This window comes from Athalia rosae, chromosome 6 (genome assembly GCF_917208135.1).
Source record: "Athalia rosae chromosome 6, iyAthRosa1.1, whole genome shotgun sequence".
In the NCBI taxonomy this organism is placed as follows: Eukaryota; Metazoa; Arthropoda; class Insecta; order Hymenoptera; family Athaliidae; genus Athalia; species Athalia rosae.
In genome coordinates, this window is record NC_064031.1 from 3,097,891 (window position 1) to 3,117,281 (window position 19,391).

Here is a 19,391-nt window from a genome sequence, read left to right on the forward strand (position 1 = left end):
AGACAAAGGGGGAACGAGTACGACGTCCGTCGACGGAGCGTACTGCGATCCTTTCCGTGTGTTATGAGAATTTTCTTCGCACAGCGGAATATCGGTATCGCGAACAACCCGCTGCTTCTTCTCTCTCTCTCCGTTTGTTGTGTTTTTCTTCTCCTCTTATTTCTTTCCCTCCTTATTCCGGGAACAACCCCCCCCCCCCCCCGCCCCCTTTCGTATCCTCACCGGAAGAAAAGTGGCACGCCACTGACGGACGGTCTTATCTAATAAACCTTAAAAGCAAATGCCCAACTCTCACCCCCCTCGAAGCGGTCGGGCTTCGCGGCCCGCGGAATAGCAGAAACAAAAGATAAGTGTATTAACTGGATTCCATTTCAACGGCGCACGCTATGTATACCTACGGTATATGGTATAACGGAGTGCGTCTTCCACCGAGCCGATGCTATCCAAACCGCACTTGAAAACCATCTCTTCGTATACATACAATCCCACCTATATATATATACCTTATACGCTATTACTCCATTCCATTCCGAATTACATTGTTATATATGTATAGATATATACATATATACACAATTCCAGTTTACGTTCCTTCTACCGACTCTATGTAAACCTGATGGATATATATATATTATACCTGCGAACAACAATACAAACCACGTGATATATTATCTACAATTACATTAGCCACGTATACAGGGTGCCCGTCTCAAGATCCCGCTATTTCGAGGGGCACCACGGATGAGAGTACGAACTTTCGGGCCCCCCTCCCCCCCCCCCTCTCTTCTTCTTCTCCCAATAACCTTCGTCTTCGATCGCAGATCGGCGTTTGGCGATTGTCGATCGAATTTCGGCCCCAAAGTTATCGGAATGGAAAATTTTCATTTCATTTCATTTCGAACGCCCGTGGCATACGATACACGTGTATTAGTGAGCGGTGATCTCTACGCGTACGCGAAATAGCCGAGATTTGGCAAACCCCGAAGTGGCCCCGGAGCCTTTAGCTCGGTGTCGGAGAACAACGGGAATTTTACGACTCGACGATTTCGACCCGGTAGCAACGCCAGCCGCGCGCAACGCCAGCGCCAACGAGAATAGGGGTGGAGCGGGGGTGGTGAGACGTCGAGGGTTGCTGGGAGGGGCGAGGAGGGTTGCAAAAGCGCGGTAAGACGATTTCAATAGAGTAGCTGGTGCCGCACCGGGGTTTTCTACAATTGAAGTTTGTCGGCGGGGCGCGCCGAAGGGGCGAGACCCCGGTCTCTCCGCCAAATTGGAGCGAATTAGTTTTCCTCACGCTTCGTCTGCCGACTCTGCTGTACGCTTACGTAGCGTACACATCGTACAGACAGCGCGTACAGGTATGTAGGTATATATACACGTAAAGCTATAGGCGCGAAGGGCGCTAAGTCATTATATACCTACTTTACACCCAGACCCGGTTGCTTTGGCGCCGCTCACGGTGTCCTGGCACAGTCCTCGTTTTCGTCGTTTAACGAACCCCTCGCTACCAGTTTTAAAGGACATCCCTCCCCCTCCTCCCCGCACCCGACCTTACCGGGGTATGGAGTGCCTTCCACGGAGTCTGGACCTTCTCAAACCCTCGAGCTCCGCAAAGGCCCCGGGGGGAAACTTTGCCCGCTCGTTAATTATCTCTCACCCGAGCTCTTCCCCCCGAGAGACTTCCACGTTTTATCAAGTCATGACAAAAAAAAAGAAAAAAAAAGAAAATGAAAAAAGAAAAAAGAAAAAAGAATGGAAAAAACTGACAAAAAATTTTGACGCCGTTCCGCAGAGACGACATCGATCTTTCTTGTGTACACACGTACCTACGTACCTACGTACCTACGTAGACGTATATCGTAGAAAAAGGATCGAGGGAAGATAAAAATGATTCTTTTTCTGATCCGTGGTAAAAGTTGAGCGCGGAAGAGAGGAGTGCGTGAAATTAAGAGGAGGGGGGAGGGGATGGTTTTTTACAGAAGATATTCGAAACGGATAGGAATAACAAGAACGTGTGTGTTCACTCGTTTTCCACGGGTATCGGAAGATGTATAATATTCGGTGGCTCGACATCGCCGTGCAACGACCGACGTTATTTGTTACGGGTATAAGGAGAGTTAACAAACGACCGAAATATCCGTAACTACTGGCGTTTCAGTGATCGAGGTGCGCGTCTGGTCGGACAATCGAGCCCAGCTCCGGCCGGGGTAGGGGGGTCGTCTCTCCTTCCTACGTCGAATTGCCGCGGAGCGAAATCTTCGCTCCGTCATTCCCCGTACGTAGAGTACACACAGGTCGTGACTTTATATATTCACTCGTGAAATAACTGACGCGAACTGGAAAATATTACATGTATTGTAACACGTATATATATATACTTAACCTCGTATATAAATATATATGTATGTAGTACATGGAACTGCTGCAGGAATTGCGGAACACGGAATAATAAATTTCATTGCTTTCAACGCTGCGGCGAGCTACTACCTATGGTATAACTGACGAGCCATGAACTCTCGAGTTTTATAAAACATTCCGAGTGCAGCGATAGACGAAACGGAGGAAAAAAAACAAAAAAAAATGAGAGAACAATTAAATAAAACAATAATAACGATAAATAGAAAAAGGTTGTTGTCGAGAACTTTTCTACAGTAGGACGGGATTTTGTCGTTTTTTTCAAATTTTATTTTCCATCGCGTTTCTTTACATTTTTTTTTTTTTTCTCTCCAATTTTTTCAATCGCAATTGTCGAGTGCGATAGGCTTTGGCGTTTGTAACAAATTCAATTAATTTTTCCGGCGTGGCTTGGTCGAAATTACTCAGCGATGAATAATTACGCGTACATTTGACGATAATATTGTGAAAACGGTGTTTCGTTGGTAATAATTACGGCGAACGTTGCGGTGGTATCACTCGATTCGAAAAATATTGTACGGAGATAACGGGTCTCACCCTCTGTATTCCGGGTTATCTTGACACCGATCGAGTTCCCCATCGGGTATACGCGGCGGCGTCGCAGGGACGGTATCGTAGAATGGGACGGGCGTCGCGGGGTGGAGGAGTGAAATATACGGAAGGAGGTTCGGATGAGCTGCAACTATACGGTATAATATTATACACACACACACGCGGATCTCTGTACGCTCGTGTATTCTCCCGTGCACGTGTACCGTGCAGAGGGGGTATAAAACGAGGGTGGTCGACGGGCAACACGGATCATTGATCACCGCGCGGCAGCAACGGCGGCGGCAACGTCATCCAGCGCGGTGATTGCGTACGGGCGGGTGGGTGAGACGAGGAGATGCGACATCGGGGACGTAACTAAATCCCTGCAGCAGCAGCAGGGGCGGGGGGGGGACACCGCCGCCACCACCTCGTACGTCGAACGAACCGCGACAGTTGCGATGGCGCGAAACTATCAACCCCTCTTCTTTACAGCAGATCGGAAGATCGGGAGATCGTTCGTTTCGTTTCTGGTATTAGCCAAGGCGTGTTGCGGGGGGTATCGCTGATGGGTATATGGGGTATTCGCGGACCGAGTGCAAAACCCGGATAAAAGAGGGACGCGCGTCAACCGCCAAACTAATCAGACTTGGTCAATTGAAGTTATTCCCCAGGCCCGGCTAACCCCCGTGTCCCTGTATCGCCGCCACCTTCGCCCCTCCCTCTCCGCGAGATAATCTAAACTTTCGAAAAGCACGGGCTCTCCTCGTCCCGCGCAACTCCAGATCCCCCCCAGCCGCTGTTGCTTCTGTTCCCGTTTCTCTTTTCGCCTTGGCGATACCCGCTTTCGCGTATGGATGTGTATATCCAATCGTAGCTCGCCGAACGAATTCTGGTACCCTCGCGGAGGTGAGGATTGCTGAAAAATTCCCGAAGTGACAAATTCGAATTTCACTAATTGCGAAACAACGTTTTTACCGGTATACGCTGCTGCGAGGACCGATGAAATTCAGTTTTATCGTCCGATGTATTAAATATCGACGATTTGAAACCTATTAGCTCGTATTAATTAAACGATCTATTAGCGCACATCGATGGGATCATTTCAGTTTCATTTAATTCCGATTGTCGTCCGTTGTTCACCTGTAACGGGGAAAAACGATAGAGTAAGTAAAAAAAAAAAACGGATCGACGCGTGTATTTATTTATTTTTATTTACTTTTTTTTTCTACACCTATTTGTAATTTCACATTTTTATTTCGTTCGTTTTTATTCGCCAAAGTTTCCGTGCGATTGTTCGGATATTTTATAACACACAGGTACAGGCGATTCCGCGCCGCATTCCTCATCCGCCGGAGGGGTGCGAAATACAAATTCCCGTGTATCGGATTCCTGCGGTTATATTCGAATGTTTTTTTTATTTTCATTTTATTTCCATGTTTTTTTTTTTTTTTGTTCTGTTTTTTTTTATCACGGTTACACCGCCGTCGAATCAGATCCCACGAGTCCTCGAACTGTACAACCGCCGTATACCTACATTCGTACCACCTACACTACGGTAGCTATACGCGTATTTTTATATTATATTCTTTATCTGCGAGAAAGGGAGACGACGACGACGACTGCGGCGTTATCGGTCGTAGTGAGTTGTTTCTACGACTATCAATTTTACGCGCCACAAAAGACGAGTTGAGAAGTTTCGCAAGAGGCGGGGGGGGGGGGGGGGGGGGGGGGGGGGTGGAAATCTTGGTATTTTATGATCTTACAACTCTAATACAATACGTACGTATAACGCCTCGGTAGAAAAAGTTGTTGTCGAAAAATCGCGGTAACGTACGCACGTATACAAGTTACAGCCGCTGAGAATCTTCTTATTCTCCATATTTCCCTCCCGGACGATCTTCCCGCTTTCCCCTTTTCCCCTTTTCCCCCGGCCTCAACATCCCGCCCACTTCTCTCCGGTTACCCTCGGGCTCCGAGGGTCGGGATATACTTGGAAGTGAATTACAACCGTTAACGGTGTATCGCATAAATTAATCAAAGGTATAAGATGTTAATTGACGAAACATTAGAGCGGAGTGTGGATGATATTCACGGCGGTAAGGACGATGGAATTACGGGGGTCGGTGGTTATTCGAAATTAGTCGAAACGGCCGCGCTAAAGGTGAACGTCGCTTGGCCAATTTCAGCCGGGGCTGACTGACGGATAATCGCTGATATAATTGCGCGAGAGCGCGCGTATACACGCTACTACTTGAAGTACCCCTGCGTCTAACGGAGGTAAAACTAGAAAAAAAAAAAACAAAAAAAACAAAAAGGAGAACTTTTTCACGGAAGTAATTTTTCATTCATCTTTCTACTTTTTACCAATACCGTCCGTGTCTTTTGAATAAAAAATCCTCCTGTTTGCACACGATATCCTCCGTAATTTGGATACGTACAACGAATTATTGCTGTCGCCGTTTGTTATTATTTCGGTTAATATCATTGAAAGTCATGTGTATCAATTTACCTCCTCTTGGAGGCGAAGCATCGGTGGTACCACGCTGCCTCGGACCTGAAAAATAAAATTAATAATCCAGAATTAAAATTTGTTTTTTTTTTCATTACATCAGCATCAAATCGTCTATAATTAATGAAAAATGTCTCTCTTTGAACGCATACGCGTTTCACTTGCACGGAACACAACGGCGGGGTTTTTTTTTTCGTATTTTTCCTTTTTCTCGCAAAAGGAAGGCACAAAAAAAAAAAAACCAGAAATTTTACGAGGAAGATAAATTATCGGACGGATATGATATTTATTAGATATCGTATGCGCTGCCGAGCCGCTCGAATGAGTTCTTTCCTCGGGCAACGCGGTGTAACGTTACCATTCCTCTCCGTAGCGTGTTTCCGTTCATCCCCCCTCGGTTCGCGCTTTGATTTTTGATTCGGAACAAATTTTTGCATCGCCTCCGGTGTGCGGGCTGTTAGGGGACGAAGGCTTAACCCACGCGTTGCCGCACTTTCGCGTGTACGCAAAATTTACCGATAGATTTCTCCGGATATATATATATATATATATATTTCTATATTCTCCGCGCATATTTGCGTTAGATTTTTTTTCGTATTCATAAATATTTCAAAGCCGCGTATATTTCGGCGGGTTGAAGAATTTTTACAGAAACGAAAAGCAACGGGGGAGTTAGCCGGGCCCGCCGCGTTTACGAGCGAACGGGTAAGATCAGCTTTTCATTTCATTTTGACGTTCGATCGGGCGGAAGAAGCGCGAAACTCGGTTTACCCCCCCGCCCCTCCCCCCCGACCTCTGGGGAATCCCTTCGCTGCTCCCCCGTAGTGCGTGATTCTCGTTCGCGACTGCGAGGGGCGAGGGGAAAGAAAAGAGGGGTCGAGCGAGGGGACGAAGGGCGGAGGGCGGAGGGCGGAGGGCTGGAAGCGGGGAGAGATAAGGGGGGACGTGGGTAGACTCGCTACTCAGGCCGGATAAGAGATCTTACCTAACTCGAGCTCGCTTCGAAGGCCCTTTCGCCCGCAGCCTCCCCGATTTCACCCTCGACTCACTCTCGCTCGGTTAGACGTTGATAATCTGATTAGACTGGTAAACGATGACTGGTGGAATAAACCCACCGGCAGTCTGGACGCGCGAGAAACCCGTACGACGTTCGACCAAAGTTTTACGACGAGAGGAAAGAAGAAAAAAAAAAGAAAGAAAATGCAAAAAATCCGTACAGAAACTCGCGAAATTTTACAAGGGGCTCTGGGTGCGTACGTCTCAAATTTATGCCAAGTTTCTTTCATCTATTTTTGCTTTTTTCGATGTTATATCGGGAACACGCGAGATTCTCGCCGTCGAATCGATTCGAAATTTTTTTCTTCCACGTTCGCAAGCGAACGAGTTTTTTCGCCGATTTTCTTTTTTCGATACTTTTTTTCGCGGCTATTCGCGTCGTGACGCGGGGTAGATGTGTTCGAAGGAGAAACTGAGACGTCGCAATGTTCAGAATATCGAGTTGCGAGGTAAACAGCTTCCAAGTATTCTGTTTCTGCCGACGAATTAGTAGGGTAAGCAAGGTTCTCGATGCGAGCTGTAGGGATCGGGAGTTCGGATTCGTTGGCGGTAGTAGTCGTCGTAGCTATCCTCGCGGAATTATCTCCCGGTATACGACGGAAAAATCGAAACTGTCAAAGTTCACGAAAATATCGAATTACCACCATCCAAAAGTTTCCTAGGATTCTGAACCGTATTTAATCAGCCGTGAATCGCAACTTATTGAAACGAGAAGAAGAAGAAAAAAAAAAAAGCAGATAATATCAAGTTCGAAATTGCAGGGAAGTCGCATTTTTCCTCGCGAAATCGGACTTTCCCCGTCGGACGACGTTCGCCAACGACGTTAGTCCACGTTGATTTTTTTTTTTTTGCGATTCTATTCGATTACCCGAATCACAATGAATCATTTCGAGCTCGTTGAAATTTTTGAAACAAGAACAGAGCGAATCGGGGTCGGTTGAAACGCCGCAGCGAAAGGAGAGAGGGAGAGAAATTCCGGGGGCGGGGGGATGAAGGTCGGACGGAAAGCATGGTGAGACATGGCGAAAAGACTTGCGGTGTAATTTGTTTCAGTCAAAAGTCGTTAGAAAGTATGAAACATTTCTAAACGTAATTTAATTTACTCGGCAGTAGGTTGGTAGGTAGGTAGGTAGGTAGGTAGAGCTACCAGCTGCGGTCGTGGTAATAAGGTGCGGTTGAGTAACGCAAACGGAACAAGCTCGCCGTTTCTTCAACGACTATTTTCTGCTCATCCCGGTCCCCGGAGGTTTAACGTCTCTTGTATACCGCATAATAAAAGGAATATGGGAGAGGGGGGGCGGAGGCAAAAAAAAAAAAAAAAACCAACCAACCAACCAACCAACTTCGCAATTCTTGCATTTTTCGAACATTTTGCCGCGTACGCGTCGGTGTACACGTATATACCGGTAACGTTGTTACCGTATGAAACTCTGCATGCACCGGGGGAATCGCGGCCAAGTCCGAAAAACTTAGTTCAACGTTATACGCGCGTTGAGGTGGCGGTTCTACAAACTACCCCCATTCAATCACGAATCTCGACGTAGCACACTTTGAAACGTTTCCCGGAGACCCGCCGGTGGTAGGTACACCTTTAAACTTTTACCCACGATTCGCCAACTGCCTTGCAGTTTTTCGGAAGGTTTAAAAATTCGCGACATTGTTCGAAATTTCGAACACGAGAGATAGAGAGAGAGAGAGAGAAAGGGAGGATAATTCGATCCACGAGAAGGTCAAGGTTATTTGAATGGGATGTGGCGAGAGGCGCCGGAATTGTTTCCCCCTTTATTTCGGATTGAGAATCGTACGTGCAGGTAGAATATACCGCTGTGATTAATTAATCGAATCTCATTTATCATTCCCGCGGTGTATACGTACGACGGGGTTCCCTTCGCTTTGTCTTTACGTTTCGCTCGTCCTCCTTCCTTACAATTAAATAACTTCGAGGCACTGCGGCGGACTGTCTCGTCGGAAACGAAATTTTTTTTTTTTTCGTTTTTTTTTTTTTTGTTTTCCCGGGGAATCCGTCGAGGTTGGCGAAAAACCGGCTCTCGAAGGATCAAATAAATTCCGATAGCAAGTTTCGCGAAAGTCCGTAACGAAGTTGTTGCGGGAACCTGAGCCCAGTCGAACGGAGTTTACATTTTCCCTTCGCTGAAATTCCACGTCTAGTCGGAATCGCGATATTTCTTACTTCGCTACGGTCGAAAGTTGAGCGCTGCATGTTCCGCGGAATCGAAATGCAATTTATACATCGACGATACTCGCGTCGGTCTAGCGAAATAAAATGCCGATACCTTCGGACCGAAAAAAGCACAGCTGAATACCGACGCGCGTTCGAGCCGAATCGAAATCTGGTTCATCGTCCGTTCTTCGAAAAACCCGATGAAAAAAAAACTCCTCACATTACAAAGATACGCACGAAACGATTAAAAGGAGTAATTTAAAACGTAAAACGAGTTCAACTCACGTGTACATACCTTTATCATATTTCTCGTAAAATTTATAATGGGGAAACTGCACAAAGAATGCTCTTCCAAGTTTTACTCCTCTGGTTTCCTGGTGTTGGAATTGGGTTTTGTATAAAAGAGTGAAATAGCGGGTGGTAAAGATAACAAGGTAGAGATTTCGTTGCGCACGGGGTAGTAACGGTGGAGTATAAGCGAGCGTGGGGGCAGGGGGGAGGTAATTCTCCGGTACAAAAGTCGTCGTACGCTTTTTCCCGTTGTTTCGAGAATTTAGTTGTTCGAAATGTTCAATTCTTCGGTGGGCCTCGAAACAAAAAAAAAACTTTTTACTCGCGGCAGTTTTTCGCCGTTGGCGCTCCTCTACGATCGTTGTCGTTACCGCCGTCGCTCCTTCTGGCTCCGTAATTGCCACAATTAACGAAATAAAAAAACCCTCTCGAAGATCTCCACTTGTTAAACAAACCGTAATCTCCCGTCCTCTCGAATCCCGTTCGAGCCTTCTCTCCGCTGAATTTTCCAAAAATTACGTCACGAACGTCGTTTTCTGTTTTCTGTTTTCTGTTTTCTTTTTTTTCTTTCCACTCTTCGTTATTTCGCGCGGGGCATTGTTCGACGATCGCGAGAAGTCGACTTCCGCGATCCATCGGTTGGGAATTAACGCGAAACGAATCGCACCGTCGAATCTACTATGGTAGAACAAATTTTGCACGACGTAGTTTTGATACGGTCGCGCGTCGTTCGGTCGGAAGAGTGTCAATACCACCGGCGCACGGATATTCGCGGAAACGTAAATATAGAACCGTGTGCGACTGCAGTTCGTAGCGCATATTGCATGTTATTCATCTTGATTCGTGATACGTATAAATTTAACACATATTTGAATGGGCCGTGTGCGATCCATTTACTCTGTACATGTTATATTGCTACACACAGACGGCTGAATGTGGCTAACCAAATTAATTGCTCTGTTGGTTTTCCACCGGGGTTTGCATTCCTCCTTTGATAAATTTCCCGACACCGGGGTACCGCCCGGGTTCTTAAATGACAACAACCCGCACGCCGCGGCGTTCGAGGCATTCGCGCTTCTATGCGAAAAATAAGAAAGAACAAAAAAACAAAAAAAACAAAAGGGAAAATAGGGAAAAAAGGGAAAAAATCCGTTCGCAAAAATCCCTTTCATATAATATTCTAGAGTCGAGATGAAATATTTTCATCTTGTAATATGCATCGGGGCTCATCGTCGGAAAATAAAGCTCGCAAGTTATCGCTTGACTCGCCTCGTGTTTAAATTAAAGAGTGAAAAATCCGTTATTTTTCATTAATATTTGAGAGACCCGTGGAACCGAAACTCATCCCGTTACGCCTAACTCGAAAATATTACCCTTCGAATAAACGCGGTCCCCCCCGCCCGTCCCAAACCTGCGTTAAAATTGAGAACCTTTTCGCAACGAAATCCGGCGTTGGGTTTTCCGGAACGCGAAGATATAGATTCGTCGTCGATTCATTTTTTTTTTTTTTTTTGTTTTTTTTCTACTTCCCGCTCTCCATTTTTCAGGGATATAAATTTCGCGAAAAAATCAACGCACCGGTGTAATATATTTCGAACAGCTATTTAATAAATGTAGTTACACAAAAGACCGGCGACCAGACAACGCGTGTTCGTAGCGGATGGAGAGAGGAAGAGAAAATCCACCCGCTACGGGCGGCGAACATAGCCGCCCGTTAATTAAGGGAGGCTTTGCTTCGCGTTGACTGTGATCACTTGGGGCTGAGCGGGGCGAGGGTCGTTTCGAAGAAAATCGCTTGGCGCGTTTTCCACCTACGTACTGAATCGCCCGGTGTTTTCAGCGCAAAGGAATATAAAATGGATTCGTACGACGACGACGAGGATAAGTTGAGAGCCGATTTCTTCGTTTCAACGGATAAAAAGATCCGACAAACTCGATGCCTCGCGTAACGAAGAAGAGGAAAAAAAAAAAAAAAAAATTGAGGAAAATTATATCCTTTGACGCTCGTCATCCGTGCTCGTTACCAAAGACCGTAACGACACTTATGATAATAACAAAGGGGGTACATAAAATGCGGAAACGTGAGCCACGTAACTCCCCGTTAATTGCCATCCACTCGTGTGTAGCTGTACCTACTCAGGTAGTCAAAGCCGATTAATACAAATGCCTAACCTATTGCAACCCGCAAACTTGTTCGCCAGCTAGGAATTACGTGTGTTGGAATCGTACGGGCGACGCGTGTTACACGTAAAACCCCCCACGTACACACGTACGTACCCCGTAGCCCGGGAATGAGAGAAGTGAGGAGCGGAATAGACCCTATTATACTATGCCGTACGTATATACATATAACGGGTGGCGGCGGGAGGTGCGGAGGGGCATCGGAGGCGAAGGGTGTGCCGCGGATATTACGGCGACGAGATGCGGCGGTGGTGGTGTCGTCGGTCGAAATCGCCCTTCGCGCACGTGTACGAGGAACTTCGATAGGTAGACGACACGCACACTCCGTTAAACGTTACGTGTGCGTGCGTGTGCGTGTGTGGGTGTGCGCGCTCGGCTACGTATATCGGTTGTGTATAGCTGCTCTGAATTATCAGACGAAACTGCCCCGAACTGCGCCACGAACTGCCCGACCGCAACGCCTCAATTTAGAATGCTAATCAGGCCGCAAGTTGGACCCAACGGTTAAGGGAAGTTCAAACCTCCGCTCCCGGGGGTTCACTTTGCTAAGCGTGCTATCTCTGTACGTACGTAGGTACGTACGTACCTTGTTCGGATACGTGAAATCGTTGACGGAAAATTGGAAAATGAGTTTAGGCGTAGGCGTGTGTTTCGCTCTTTCAGAGGGTTTTTTTTCGCTAATTTTATTTTCGCTTCGTTCCTCTCCCGTTCGGTCGGAAAATTTTTGAACTCCCTTCGTCCGCGCGAGATTCGCATCATCGAAAGATGAGGCGACAGAACGGAAAGCCTCCTTCCGAGTATATCGATACCTACCCAGATACCTAGTAGCTTTTGGGAACATTTGCAATCGCTGTTTCTATCGCTGTGCGCGCGATAAACCTTCGCGGAGAACGTGATATTGATATTGTCGTACGTTGTTATACGGTACCATAAATATACCGTCGAACCCGTCGATGGTGGTGCGGCCGCCCGCGCGCCGCTAACCGAAACTCCGCAATGCCGCGAGTGGCAAATTCCTGGTTTATATTGTAAGGGCCGCATTAATGTGCCGCGCACGATGTTACGTCACGTGAATAGACGAGCTATACCCTCACAGCCCCGGCTGACTTCGCGAGTGTCAACTTTGGAGCTCGACTGTCTCTACATACCCCCTTTATTCTCCCTGTCTCTCCGAGGCGCGGTGTAGAGTCGGTCGCTTCCTTCCTTCTGAGGTATATAACCAACCGGCACATAGCTGCGGCGATGTATAATGTACGGGGTGTGCGAAGGGGGTGAAAAGGACGAAGCGGGGGAGGGAGGAACGGTTCCGTTATCTCTGCGGCGAGGAGGAGTCTCTTCTTATCTTTCGAACATGACTGTCTGTGAGAAACGTTTTCAGGAATACAAGTGGCGGTAAAGAGGGAAAATTTAATTATAATAATATACGAACAACAACTCCCGTGAATTGATAAAAAAAACTTTTCAATCTACCGAGATCCTATTACTTTGTGTATTCTTCGAGAAATCATTCGCCCAGTTTGATATTTCGGGAGGCGAATACTAAGGGAGATGGGAAAAAGAGAAAAAAAAAAAAAACAGAAGAGAAAGAGAAAAGAAAAAATAACGAAACAATAATTTATTCTTCTCCGGGGCAGGTAATATCATTATTATCTTCGTCGTAGTTCCTTTTGTTATTAACGACGAAATTTCCCAGCGGGATTTTTCTTTTGATCTTGATAAGGGGTGTTTCGATTTCTTCCGGCATCCTCCCGGCTCGGTGTTATCCCTATTCCGCAGTTCGGTTACTTTTCCCTTATCCCTTTTACTCGTTTTTTGTTTTTTTTATTTCCGTTACCTTCCATTCTACGGCTGTTGGTACCGGCAACTTTCTTGACAATAACGCCGCGTCGCTTGTGGAAACTCGATACTCGCTACCCCCCCCGCGTTAATGTTATTGACTTTATGTTACGAACGCTCTTCGCGAACTTCACGTTTGTTGTCAGACGAAACGTTATGTAACCAAGGATAGAGCTGGTTGGTGCACGGTGAACGAGATCGTCGAGCCACAACTCCGTAGTATTCCTACCCTTATCCGATATCTCGGAAAGGATAAGGGAAAGGAATAGGATAGGAGGAGGAGGAGGAGGAGGAGGAGGAGTATAGTGGAGGGTAGTTTTATTCCGACTTGCCAACTCTGTGCGAGAGGTAAGCCCGCTGAACAGGGAACACAAAGGAGTCATGGAATCGTAAATCGTTCGGGGGATGCCGGAACCCCAGTTTTCGCGCCAGCTAGCTCTCTCGGTTCCAGTCGCAATTTCGCCAAACTTCTTTACCACTTTGCTCTCTTTGTCCTTGTTTTATTATTTTTTATGCCTTTTCCGTGTTCCTTTTATTTTTTTTTATTTTTTCTATTTTTTCTAATTTTTTTCTCTTTTACCTTGCAACTCCGAGTCGAAACCACCCTCTCCGGGCCCTCCGCCACTATTTCGAGCCGAATGGATCCGAGTAGATTTCCCCCCCTCTTAATTTAACACCCTCGCGTCGTCGTTGCTTCCGACCGGGGGACTTTTTGCACGGCTTGTAGTTCGGTTCGGGATCCAATATTTCGCATGGTTTGTCCGATCGGGTGCAACGACGCGATGGGATGTCAGAGTTCGCACGGGTTCCCACTGTCACGTAATCTCCTTGGGCGTCTGCTCGTTTGCATTTCGAGACCGGTGATCTCCCGCTGCCGCTGTACAGTGCCGCCGTTGCTGCGTCGGCTGCTGCTGCCGGTGAAATAATTACGCTATATACATATACCGGGTTCGTTCACTCCCCCATATATCGATCCCATAACGGACGCTACCTAGCAGAGGGATGGAAACTGGGGGGGGGGGGGGGGGGGGAGGAAATGGAAAATAGCGGAGGGCCTTAGCCGACGAATTAACATGCCAAAGGGACCCTTTTCCTCTCAATTCCTCACACCCCGTACTCTGATATACCTCGGTAAGGTTTCGAGGAGCTTTTTTCCTTATGGTATTGCAGATCTGCGAGGAAATGTTATCCTCGTCAAGGTTTCGGGCTATTTTATTTTACCGGTATAATCCTAGTGTAAAAATTCACCGACGTATCTAGAAATGAGAGAGAGCAGGCGATCGAGATGCTTTAATTTTTCCTCAGGAACACCATTCCATCGATTAAATTAATCTGCGAATTAATCCCATTCGGATATCCTTGATTTTTCACTTTTCAGGGCGATCAATTGGCGATAACTCGATCAATTTTGAAGATAGATCAATTTGGCTTTCAGATTCGGATTCCTGAGATCAAAATACATAAGAATAGCATAAAAAACTCGATTAAAAAAAATGTTGGTTTTCGACCCCAAAATCGCAAAAATTCCAAGGGGTACCCCTTTGGATTTTTTCGATTTTTGGGTCAAAAATGAAGTATTTTTAAAATCGATTGCAGGACACTTTTCTAATGTATTTTGACCTCAGGAACACGAATCCGTTGGCCAAATTGAGCTACGAATTTTTCTCATCAAGATATCTCAATTTTTCTGCTTCGAAAAGTCGATAACTCGATCAATTTTATAGATAGACCAATTTGGCTTTCAGATTCGGATTCCTTGGATCAAAATACACGAGAATAGCATAGGAAATCCTGGGGGAAAAAAATGTTGATTTTTCACCCCAAAATCGACGAAATTCCAAGGGTCGAGCCATCGAAATATTCGAAGGTAACGAAGCGATGCATGTGACGCGGGTGCAGTACGCAACGCCCGACATTCGTAAAAGAAGGAGAAGATCGGCGTACGGTGAATGCGGAGTATTGTATACAAGTGTGTTTATGGGTAATTTGGGTAAACGATACGGTCGCAAATTGCGCGTTATATCCGTAGGATATCTATAACGACTGCACGACACCACTCGACTCGACTCCACTTCACTCTACTCAGCTACTCTACTCTTCTCTACTCTAGTTTACTCCGGTTCACTTTGGCTCACTCCACTTCAGCTTCCACTTCGACTCTCTTCTCTCTCCATTTACAAGCGTGTTACGAAAAGAAAGAAACGTACGGGTACACTATATGTATACAAGACACTTATAACGTATACCGCTGGTAACGCGCGCCGCCACAGCGAACAACCCACCCCGCACAGCGGCCGTATTAACCCCCGACGTTACAAAAAACTGTAACGACATTTTAATTAATGAACCGAGCAACGCCCATCACGGTAAACATTTCGCACACTCGCCGTTCCCGCGGGACGTATATCCGCTACGGTATAATACCGAACCGTTAGACGAGAGGATTTGATCCCGCGGGAATTCGCCGTTATATATAACTATACGTGTGTATATGCCTATCCGAGGGATTCCCCCTGAGAATTCTGACCCTTTCCAGTTCCACGCGAACTTCATACGGCGACGGCTGTCTGTGTGTGTGTGCGTGCGTGTGTGTGTCTGCGTCTCTGTGATATAACTAACCTATGTGATACCGCACGTATTATAGTACGATAAAAACGCTTCGTTCGCATTGTCGCCCGGCTAACGAGCGCGCTCCGGCACCACGGCCTGCTCCAGCGAATTTCGCCTCGAATTCCGTGCCTCAATATGGAATTGGGATCAGGGCTGCATTCACCCTCCCCCCCCCCCTCTCCCCCGCCCCAAATAAATCCTCTTTTTACGACAAAGATTTATGAAAGCCATTCCGCACTCCTCCGCCTCCTACCCTCCCGCCTCCCCCCACCCACCCCTCACCCACCCTATCCGGCGCTCCTCGTCCCGGCGAGCGGAGGATAGCGCACCCTCGTATCCAGAATTTCGGGCAGTTTCTGGCGAAATTAGGTAATTAGGATGCAGAAGAGAGTCAGACGCCCCCTTTCCTTTATTCCCGCGCGGAGTTTCCGGGCTATCCACGGCAGCTCGACGGCCCCGTAGGCCACCCCCCCTCCCGTGCCCCTCGCTATACCAGCTAAATCAAAAGCAACCCGCTAAGAAATCTTATAGCACCCGGTATGCAAATAATTCCGAACGTTATAACTACGGCGTTACGCGCGTGTACGGTGTACACCGAAACCTGGAAGCAAACCCCCTCCGTTTACTGTACATTATATACACAACGTACCTTATATTTTCTAAGCGCACGAGTTACCCGAAGATATTGCCGGAAATATTAGCCCCCCGAGGCACAGAATTAACCGGATATTGTACGCCGTCTCTAATTCTTCGATTCTTTTCACGTTGAATATATTTTCAATTTTTCGCTCTGTCGCGGTATGAAATTTCAGCCCAAAAATCGCGTACATCTTCAACACCGAGATAATTTTTTCGTTTCGCAAAATCGTTCCCTCAAAGGTTTCTCTTTTCACCGAGAAACAAATTTTTCACGTAACGTGGACTCGCGCGAATCAAGTTAGCGCTCGGTGTTTGATCCTCTCTCTTCGAAATACATCGGAGATGGCGTAAAATTTATTTTTTTTTTTCTCTTCTTACCACCAATCTTCGTTCATTATTTTTTCCCGCAATTTTCATCCGTAATCATCCAGCTTCTCCGAGCTGGGACTAACCGCTCACAGCGTTTGAGCCCTTCGTAAGCCGTTGCGAGGTACCTCTTCGAGACGACGCGCGTATACCTATGTAGGACACGTCGAGGCGTCGCGACGCCGATCTTCCCTCGCAACTATGGCGTCGTCTCGCGTCCTCGACGCGATCCACCCTCGTATACCCATCGCCGGACGCTCGACGTAACGCGCACGAAGCTACTGCACACATTCGACGGCACCTATGGAACGAAACTCGATCCACCTGTTCGCGAACTCACCAGTCCTCGAGTCTCGCTAGTCATATATATATGTATACATATGTATGGTATATATATATACTATGTGCTTAGATGGGTATGTGCGTACGTTGTACCGAAAGTCCGATGCAGCGTCTCGCGTCAACCGGACAAAAATCGAGTGCTGAGAAAACGCTTCGCGGATTAAGCTTAATCGTCGGCTTCGCAAGGGACAATTTATCACGTAGTCGGCCTCGACGTTCGGCCGTTAGACGCACGTAAGTCGCGTCGTACACGTTCGCAACATACGTATGTATCGGTGAGCGTATATAATATACCGTAGGGCAAGGTGCGCTCACGTATGGTACCCACCGGTGTATTAATCTCCGGAGATCGTTAGGTCTGCGGTTTGACGCGAGGACACGCTCGTATAAACCCCCGACGTTTTGGTACCGACACACGACCGCCTGCCCCCCTCGGCTTACCCCCCTGCCCCCCCGTCGACGTCGCCTACGTCGCCTACGTCGCCTACGTCGCGAGTAGCGCACATCGCACATCCCCCCCCTGATACCCCAATTTCGTAGCTTGTCGGTTTCCAAGCAGCAGAATCTGCTACGCCGATATTGGCCTGTGCACGTTACCCACCAATTTCGCTCGGATGGACTTTATCAGCCAGCGGATAATCGTCTCTGGGAGCACCTCTGATACCCACCACCACCCCCCTTCCACCGACTCCGCGGACCAAAATCGTCTGATCGAATTCCCCGTCGCCCAAGTTCTACCGCTCGCGTCGATACACCGGAGAATGGAGCCAACGTACGTCCGTACCTGAGCAGATCTTGTACAGAGTAGAATTAGATTTCCCATCCCCTTCCCCTCCCTGCTGCCCCGAAAACTCCGAATGCAACGGTTAAAGAATCAGACCGGAATTAGGTGTGTCGGACGTATCTCTGCCCGACGTGATTCGCGACCCCCTCCGATTATTATTCCATCGGTTCGATGTTGTACGATCGCTTTTCTTCGTTCGAAACGCGTTTAGCGCAGTCGGAGTCCAGAAAACTCGAAAGCTCAATTTTCAGAGCAGGAAAGTTTTCGGACGAGCGAAAAATGTGATACACATCGATTTCATCTGCAGGGGTAGAAAATTTTGAACTCAAACATCCGAGAGAAATCTCGCGGCAAATATCAGCGTTGTTCAGACAAAGCCCACGATCAACATTCTCGTATCAATTTTTCGGTTCGCTTCTTTGGGAAAAACGAACGAATGAAAAGAAAAAAAAAATGAACGAATTCGTCCGTTCGACGACGGATAGAAAATTACCCGGAAAGTTCGAGTATTCCGGGTACGCCGGGGCCCCTTCAGAGGAGTACGGGGGGAGTCCGAGCGATCCCGGGTTACCTGGATAAAAGGGGAAAGACGCAATAATGGGGAATCAGAGAACCGCGTGGGCGCGCTCGCATCGGGGTACGCCGCTGTACAAAGTTGCACCGGGATGTCTGACTGAACCTCACTCGAAGCCACCGACTGCGCGAAGCTACGCGACGTCATTAAAACTTTTAGATTGCATAAGAATGGCTCAGACATCGCGCTGCAGTTCCGTCATCTTTCTCGCTCTCCCCTTTCCCTATCCTCCTCCTCCTCCTCCTCCTCTCTCTCCCCCGTGCTTCGATGCACCTTTCGCGTGTCTTCCAGCACCTCGAGTCCCGAGATGCGACGAAGAAAAATAAAAGAAGAAAGATTCCAAAAAAAAAAATAAGTCGCAGAAATTGTCCTCGGGACGAAATTTTTCACGTTCACTCGAATTCCCGCAGGAATATGAGGAAGCGAGAAATGAATAAATGATTGATATAAAATGCCTGTCATTTTTTTTTTTTTTTTCTGCATACTTTGTTCCAACGTAAATACTCTCTCGCTTCCTTCTTTCATTTCATGCGCAGACGATGGAAAATCGGGAGTGAAAAAATATGACGGCCAATCGAACGAAGCCACGAAATGATAAGGATCCGTGGGCTCTCTTTGCTCTCATCTTCGGCGAGAAGAGGAGGGAGGAAGCTTTGCGTATCCATTCGGTTTCCATATATGTATACATACAGAGCGGACAACGTGAAATTGAATATATAATACATACGTAGATTTTATTTCAATGGTTGGAAGGAAATCCTCTGATGTCGGGCGAACCGAAAGGCCCTGCAAGAGGGCTGCCGCGCGATTCGGATGTGTGTGTAATACGGAGATATACAGGTATAGGTATACTTCGCGCGTATAGATTTAAAACTGGAGTATAAGGTCGGCGGTTGGAAAGAAACCGGTGGTGTGTGTAGGTTGCGGAGGAAGGCTCTTGGAATTTCGCGTGATTTAACCGAGAGAGAGAGAGAGGGGGAGGGGGGGGGCGCGGAGAGGAGAGGAGGAGAAGGGAGGGTCGTGGGCCGGCGAGGTTCGGAAGGGTGAGGGCGATGGAAATGGGGTGGAGGTATCG

At 47.3% G+C, this 19,391-nt stretch overlaps 1 protein-coding gene across 3 annotated transcripts in view; it reads right to left on the reverse strand.

Moving 5' to 3' along the window:
- The window catches only part of LOC105688696 (hemicentin-1), a 148,328-nt gene that overhangs the window by 74,059 nt on the left and 54,878 nt on the right, over window positions 1-19,391 (reverse strand). For all 3 annotated transcript variants that reach the window (XM_048656583.1, XM_048656584.1, XM_048656582.1), the window contains exon 3: window positions 5,456-5,500. In XM_048656583.1, the coding sequence (XP_048512540.1) occupies window positions 5,456-5,500 (45 nt within the window). The remainder of the gene's footprint in view (window positions 1-5,455; window positions 5,501-19,391) is intronic.